At 47.9% G+C, this 8,221-nt stretch overlaps 1 protein-coding gene across 4 annotated transcripts in view; it reads right to left on the bottom strand.

Moving 5' to 3' along the window:
• Positions 1 to 233: 233 nt before the first annotated feature.
• Positions 234 to 8,221, bottom strand: part of LOC120956523 (optomotor-blind protein) — a 125,399-nt gene continuing 117,411 nt past the window's right edge. For 2 of the 4 annotated variants that reach the window (XM_049608315.1, XM_049608317.1), the window contains 2 exons: positions 1,943 to 2,160; positions 234 to 1,774 (listed from right to left, as the gene is read on the bottom strand). In XM_049608315.1, the coding sequence (XP_049464272.1) occupies positions 834 to 1,774; positions 1,943 to 2,160 (1,159 nt within the window). In that variant the 3' untranslated portion in view covers positions 234 to 833. Of the gene's footprint in view, positions 1,775 to 1,942; positions 2,173 to 8,221 lie in introns of all 4 variants that reach the window. The other 2 variants (XM_049608314.1, XM_049608316.1) reach the window with 1 other exon arrangement.

Below are 8,221 nucleotides of genomic sequence, written 5' to 3'. Positions count from 1 at the left end.
TTTTTCCTTCAATCTGGGTTGGTTTGCTCTCTCTATTTACAACAATTTACAGACACTAAGTGTTTGTGTACAATTTATCATTTAAGCAGTGTGTTGTGAGACATGAGTTAGTGTGTCTATTGACGTTTGTAGGTTTGGATTTTGAATTTTGAAGGTTATAAATGAGGTTTTTTATTTAAATGAAAGGTGTGAGATTTATTGCGAATTAAAAATGTGTCTCGAGATGAAAAATAAAATTCAAGTAACTTCATTTTTTTCGGCAAAAAGACTGTAAGTAAGTTTCACTCACATTTTTCTCTGGAAAAGGACTAGACACACTCAGCGTCCTGGATCGTCGAGTCCGTCGCCATAGCAGCGGTTATGGTCTCTTTGGTAAGTGTAGTGACACATGCTTCAGTTTTCCAGTAAGAAAAATAAAACCAAATGATTCCAATTGCACAAACTCTGCCGGTGGTGGTGCGATGTAGATTGTAAAGGTTTGTGTTCGAGGGATGGTTGCTTGGAGAGCGTTTTTAGAGGTTACTCTGCCTAAAAATGCCTAAAATTCTACGTCTATATGTACAAGGTACTCGCTCTCTCTCTCTTTCTCTCTCTCTCTCTCTCTCTCTCTCTCTCTCTCTCTCTCTCTCGGCTGTCTCCTATTCCTCGGTGCCACACTATGACATCCCATAGTGGAGCGGGTCGCCGGACCCGATTGCTAACTGTCACATACCCTGATCCAAACCGGGACCACCGACTGCTACGCCATCACCGCCACCGCCGACCTCCACCGGGACGCGGCGCTCGTACAGGCCGGCGGCGGCAGTGGGAAGATACTCGCCACCCACCAAACGTCACTGATCGTGCACTGGGTGTAGCGCCTTCCCACCATTGCTGTCGACGCTGCCCACCGTGCTGCCGTTAATGTTGTGCTTCACCTCCAGCCCGTTCACCATCTTCTCGATGCTTTTCAGCTCGGAGGGCGAGTTTGAGGCAGGGGGTGGTGGTGCTGGCGGCCCAAGCGACGCCGGTGCTACTCCCGGCGCCATCATGGAAGCGGTTGAGGGTGGTGGTGGTGCCTGTCCGCCGGGTGGTGGTGGTGGTTGTAGCGAGGACGGTGACACCATGCTACTGTTCGCTCCCGGCGGCATGTTGGCGGCCGCGTTCGCGTCTGCCGTCGTCGGCGAGGTCGGATGTTGGGTGGGCGTGGGCGACACGGAGATGGGCCGGGTCGGGGGCGAGTTGGAGGCGGCCCGGGGATGGGGGCTGCTGCTGAGGCTGCGGGCGCCGGCCGAGTTCGAGCCGGGCGTGACCGCATCGAACGCCGACCCTAGCCCGGACGGCAGGCTGTAGGGCGAGAAGCGGTGGCCTTTGAGGCCGTGCAGCGGCGAGGTGGGCGAGTGGCCCGAGTAGTGCCCGAAGAAGGCCGGATGCTGGGCGGCCAGCGCGAGCTGCGCGTTGAACAGCAGGCTCGGGTTCATGGCGGCCGCCGCCGCCGGGTTGTGCAGCAGCGACAGATGGGGCGGCGGGTAGAGCCCGTGCGGGTAGAGATAGGGCAGCAGGTGGGGCGGTGGATGGATCGGCGGCCCGACCGAGATGTTGGGCGACGGGTAGGACGTGCCGGCACTGCTGGACGACTCCTTCGGGCTGCCCGAGGTCGGACGAAAGGCACCTGTGCTTCCTGACACGCTGTCCGAGCAGTTCGAGTCGCTGCCGTCCCGCTCGTTCTCGTCCGACTGGAGGCGCCGGCGCATCGCTTCCTCCGCGCGCTGTACGTCCTCGAAGTTGAACCATCCTGGGAGGGGAAAAAGCGTGGATACCGGGTGGAGGGGGGGGGGGGGGGGGGAGGAACAATAACAAAAGAATGTTATAAACATGTTGGGGAATTTATTGAGAGTCTTTCGGGAATGAAAGCCGATTTAAAGAGTGTGAAAAAATAAATAAAACGGGCATGTCCACCTACCTGACGCGTGATGGTGCATCTGCTGGCTGAGCGAGAGCAGCGGGCTTTGCGGTGGGCCGACCACGTCCAGCAGCTTGTCGTCGTCGTCCAGCGCTGATATGCTATTTGTTCGGTGGTCCAAACCAGCTGGACCGCGCGAGGAACTGACCGAGCTCGGGCTGAGCTTGTCCCCGTCCGAGCTTCGCTGTCCCATGAGCGATTGCCTGAAAGCAGAGCAACTGAAACCCGTACTGGTTAGCAAGGGCCTGCATTAGAATACTTGAACATTGGGATGGGAAAGTTTTGTTTTGTGCGACTAATAACGGTGCAAATGACGATATTCTCAAGAAGCTGGTCGATTCGTAACGGAGTTCAATTTTGTGATAGTTGTTCTCAAGCTCATGTTGGATTGGTAGCAATTAAGTAAGATCTTTCTATATTAGTAAGATTCCTTCACATATTGTTGTATAAAATTAAATGCCAAAAAGACGTATTTCTATTTAGAAGGATTTAACCCATCTTTATTTCAATCATTGAAGCAGCTTCAGTGCTCAGGGCAGCTTCACATAGTACTCGTTTGTGTGTAAGCTTGTCTAGTGTCAGTTTATATTTGTATCCAAATGTAGGAATAAAAGAGCTTAAAAGATGTGACTTTACAGATAATTGATTGCAAAGGTCTGTAGATCCATGAGTCTCTTTCTGCAACGATTGCAAGAGACTTTGAGATTCTGACTTTGAGGCACCTCAAGGATGGTTATGTTGAAGAATCTTCTGTAATCATCTTTATTAGAGGTAGAACTATCATTTTTCGTACCTTAACCTCATTATTTTAATCATCATCACAACTCAATTCGTCTAACTTACTGCTCTGCAAAAGGGTCACTATCTGTACAATATTCAATCGTTTTAGCTCTCTTTCATAAAATATGTTCGACTTGTTTTGCTCTGTTTGACCAACAAGTTATCCCAAACAAATGGAAAATACAAACAAACAAACCGTCGTTCTAAACCTTCTTGTGGTGACTGTGACTGCTGTTTCGCAATGCTTTCCTTGTCACCAATGCATGTAGAACTGTTCAGAAGAAATCTTTCCCCTTAGTGTTATTTCCTTCAACAAAACATCTTGCTCCTGGGCATTCTATCAAACTGCGATGACATTTATGACCGGTTCAAACGCTTCGGTTAATCGCGCTTTCAACAACAACCCATTACTCCCCGAAACGCAAAACGACACCAAACAATTCACCTATTGTTGTTCTTGTTCGGAGTTGTACGTTTAGAGAAAGAGCGACGTCGACACAGAGAAACTCATAGCCTCATATTACGCCTCGAGCGAATCTCGAACACTCTCCGCAACGGGCACCATCCTTCACGACGGGTGCCAATTTGTTCCTCCGACAGTGTGTGTGTGTGTGTGTGTGTGTGTGTGTGTGTGTGTGTGTGTTAAGGTTGAGGACAACACACAAAAAAAACTACAAATCACTCTCCGACCGGGAGAGCAAATTTAACTGCGCAGAAAAACTGAAACCCCTCTGCCAAAGGGGCGATGGGTGAGAGCATTTGAATATGTGACGCGATGTGGCGAAAAGGATACGAACTCGGTACCTAATTCATTGCTCTAGAGGCAATCCCTCGCCGTCATCACAGCCCGCAAGACCCCCGGGGTGAGACTCGGGGTATAATCGTTTGACGGTGATTCGGTTTGTCGGGTGCCTCGGAGTCTGAGTCAGCTCGAGCTCTTGTTTGTCGCGAAAAAAGCCTCTTGCCGCTGTAGCATGATGTAGCATAAAATCGGACAGGACAGCAGTCACCCCGAAACCGGAAGTCCCGTGGAATCGCGGGAATCGATCTCGGAATGCCAGTTCGGTCTGTCGGTCTCTGTTTGCAAAACTCCTGTGCGACGAATGAAAGATGATAAATGGGCACGTCACGCGACCGGAACCTCGAATCAATTGCCATTCCGCCTGCCGTACGAAACTCTGGTGTGGTGCCACACTGTGTGGTGTCTTTTTCATCACCTCGGTGGTTAGCGTCGTTTTTTTGGGGGTGGTTGTTTTACTGTTCTGCTAAAAGCGGTATAGCTCATCCTTCCAAAGGACTAGGACTGCTGCTGGTGCTGCTGCAGTTCGGTCATTTGTCGGGTTCCTTTCCTACTAGAGTGTTAGATCCGATTTGATACACACACGCGCACGCACATGATACCATAAATCTTTCAACAGAGAAGTGTCTTTCTCTTTTTTTTCGCGTGTTCGTGCCTGTATCCAAATTCTAGATCGTGCAAGAATCGCGTCGCGTTGAATAAATAATCACACCATCAAACTGGCACGCACTCGATAAATGTGCGTGACGGATTTTGGACGGGTTTTGTTTGTTGGTTTGTTTGTTTGCGTTTGTCGACTTGCGTTTTGACCCCTTTTGGTCTACGTCCCAACTCTTTCCTTGCGGGCAGTTAACCCGTTCTTGTCTGTTTGCTCCCCAAAAATGTCCGTCATATAACTATTGGAGGTTTCACCCGCCCTTTCACACGTCACACCGGGTGATGATGCCGGAAAATCAGGTGAATAAAAGCAGAAGGACCTCAAACGCTCACGCACCGAAACCAACTGTTAACTGCCGCTCATAATTTATCTCCTGCGCCCTCCACTGCTGTCAACACACACACACACTAAAATAGGAATAGTAAGGGGAAAAGCAGCCGATCTAAAACGGATGGATGTAAACACCACCGTTTTATTGGGCTCACTGCCATAAAGTAACGAAAATCACACGCATCCGTGCGTGACACAGAAAGGGTTAAAAGAGGTGGAGCTGGTCGTCTCGAGTTGGTCGGGTCTCAGCTGGCCCATTTCCTCCCGTAAGGGAGCACTCCACTTCGCACGAAAGGTGCGGCAATGCAATCAAGCTTGTGTTTTTGTTCGTCTTTGCGTTAGATTGGTCGCAGGTCGTATTTGCATTAAACGGTCGGGGTTTGTCTATGCTTTGTTACACCAAAACTCTGGTCATATTTTTTCACTCCTTTTTTTCTCTCTTGGGAATATATATTTTTATAGGTTAGTGCTCAACACTTCAACGTAATGGCTGGGCGGGTTTGACTTGCTAAATGGTATGGGAGGGTTTTACGATTCTCACAGCGGCGGGAATGTGCTCTTGTTGGTTTTTTGGCTTACAGTGTCACGTAAAATTGGAAACAAAGCGAACGCCATCGCTAATCAATAGCCGTGGAGTAGTCAAAGGATTTAGGTGAACCAAAAGAAAAAAAACAGGGCATGGAAAAGGGTTAGTTTATGTTTTCTTGGTCGAACGAAATCAACAAACAGTTGGTCTAGAAGAGTTTGGATAGAAACGCAATGAATTTGGCGCTATCATGCTAAACTAATCCAATTCTGCTATTCTTTAGAAATGCTTCAAATACAAGACCGTAATTTAATAAATCTTGTACAAAACCAATTCTTTATTCCAGTTTATGAAAAATCATTTTGTAATAAGATTTTATCTTGATAGTGTGGGGATGAATACGAATGATTGGAGCTAAGACTAACTTTTGGTCCTTACAATGTTGTTTTGGCAATTGATCTGAAATGTTTTCATTTATTCTCATGGATTAAGGTTTCAAGCAACTCAAACTTTGCCAGATGTAACATTTTACCAGAATTGACTATTTTCCAAGAAAATATGTCTCTAAAACCTACAAAACATTACCTTTTTCATTCAGTTGACTAACTTACATGAGCTTAAGAAAAGACAGTCTACCAATAACGAATCAATGCACTAAATTAATACAGTGAAATCTCTCTAAGGTGAATCATCAAGGGCCCGTCAGCTAAGAGCAATATTCGTGTTGAGGAAAATCTACTGAAAGTGCTGGTACAAGGTATTTAAGAAATCACGGGGGAACCTTGGCATTCTTTGACCAAAAGTTGTATGAACTGTTACCTAAAAAATCGTGTAACAGAGGACCTAAAGCCAAATCGCTTATGCAGCTTAGAGAACATTCGCCTTACAAACAATGTATGGAATATGATGGGTCCGTCCAAATATGCATCTTAAAGAAGCAATTAATCGTGAAGAGATTGCATCTTTGAGAGATTTCACTGTAATTTAAAATTAAATAACTTTCAATCCTTGTGTTCAAATTTCTCATCAACGATTAAAAATTGCTTATTTTGTTGAATAACGTGTCACTTTGGTGATTTTATCTAATAAGGCCATAATATATGTATATCCAATTGCTGTATTTTACACATCATTGGCATGAAAAACCAATAAATTTATAATTTAAGATTGTAAAATGCTGTTCAACTGTTAAAAACAACCCAAAAGTGTCTCAAAACTCCAACCAATAGACAACAACCAGAACATATTTTTCGCAAGATAACGATAGCGCAACATTCAGCTTCATTAATGCAACCAATAAAGCCTAACCGCATCAGAATCACATTTATCAGCCACCGGCCAAACCACCGACCGACTCGGCCACCTTAATTAGAGAGCCGGGAAGATTGAAACATATTCAAATAAGCGTCTGCCCCGGTTTTTCCCTCATTCCCCACTTTCTCCACCGCTTGTTTCCCACTCAATTGCGCTTTGCTGCGCACCGAAACCGATTGGTTGGCCCGTTGGTGGCCAATTTCTCACTGAATTAAACACACACACATACACCGGATCGGCGTCCACCCAAAGGAGGTCAGAGGACGCCGACGAAACCCCCTGCAACCCCGTCACCCCGCACCGTGCCCTGCAGAATGATACATTGTTCGGGTGCCGCCGACGCCGTCCTGAACTGTCCGCCCGATGGATAATGGATTGAATTAGAGCAGGGTATAAATTTTACACCCACGAATCAACGCTTCCAACGCCCACTGGCCGGAAGTTGGCAGGCCGTCGTTTGGTGGACCGTCGGTTTTGCATGTCCCGGAAAGGAGACAAAGAGCGAGAGAGAAAGAGAGAGAGAGTATCCTGTTGTTCCACGAAGCTAACGAAGCATTGGATCGGCACCACCCGGGGACCTGACACAGAACCGATACTACGGGTAAACCTTGTAGCAAATGTACACAATATCCCGCTTTCTCCGTGTTTCCAGAGCGCGGGGCCTGGTTTTTGCAAATTTATTGCACCGTGCTCAACCCCCGGTGTACTCGGAGGATCCAAGCGGGTTTCATTGTTTGCACGGGTGGATGTCCCGGGTGGATTTTAACCCGACAAAGGCGAGCGGACCAGAAGGGAAAGAAGCATGGCATGTGGGGGAAGAAAAACAACATTCGCGCACACAAAACACATCGGTGGTCTTTTCCGGTGGTGCACCAAATTTCCGCCTCCCGAATGAAGTAACATCCTGTGCCGAACGTTGGGGGAAGAGCCGTTTTCGGTGGCTTTCGATGGAGCTGGCTTGCTGTGGTGTTGGTTGGGGCCGTTACAAGCACACACATTGCCCTCATTGCTGACCACTCCACAGGACAGGGTTTAGAGTGCGCGTTTTGAAAAAGTTCTCTAATCAACCATCAACCCACCAAACCCTTCGTAGTTGCGCCGGCCAATCTTTCGAGCTGGGTGCATAAATCAGTACGGTGTTGCAATCACGCCACCCGGGAGAGGAGAGGCGGCAACATACTTCACCGAAACGATCCGAAAAGTAAACATAACCTTTCCGTTTCGGGGGGGGGGGGCACCAAACCGGGAAGAGAAGAGAAGAGAGAGAGCAGCGTGTTGCAACTGGGCTGGCAGCAAGACGGCGTTCAAGGCGTTCATCACACCCGGGCACGCTACGGATTCGGACTCCCTTCATCGAGTACTAGAAGCCATTGAACCGCGGCTAGTACGTACCGAGCGGTCGGGCTCGTTATCACGATGAAGTGTATATGTGTGTGTATGTGTGTAAAAAGCTTATACACTGGGTGTGGTTTAATTTGCCACCAATTTGCATACTACATGAGCTCTGGATTATTTTATAGCTTGGGCGCTTGGGCCACCGCGGCCACCGTGTGGAGGGCGAGAGCTACCACACCCCGTGGTTTTTTTGTGTGTGTATCGTTGCTTCCTTCCTGCGATGATCTAGCGTCTTTTTTCTCTTAAATTTTGCAACCTAACAACCGAACCAGTCTGATGTGTCGGAAGGTCCACGGGGGAGCGGGACTACCTTCCACCTACTGCACTGCTACCTTGTCGAGTGCTGAAAATTCAATGATCTGTGCGCGTTCAGCGTGTTGAACACACTCGCTTTAGATTAGAATGAGTCGGTGAAATTTCCCGGAAGTCTAGGTAGTAGTGTTATCTTGCTGGCTTGCTGGGAGTATGCGGAGTTTT

The sequence above is a fragment of the Anopheles coluzzii genome, chromosome 3 (genome assembly GCF_943734685.1).
Source record: "Anopheles coluzzii chromosome 3, AcolN3, whole genome shotgun sequence".
NCBI lineage: Eukaryota > Metazoa > Arthropoda > Insecta > Diptera > Culicidae > Anopheles > Anopheles coluzzii.
This window is presented reverse-complemented; position numbering and strand designations above follow the sequence as displayed.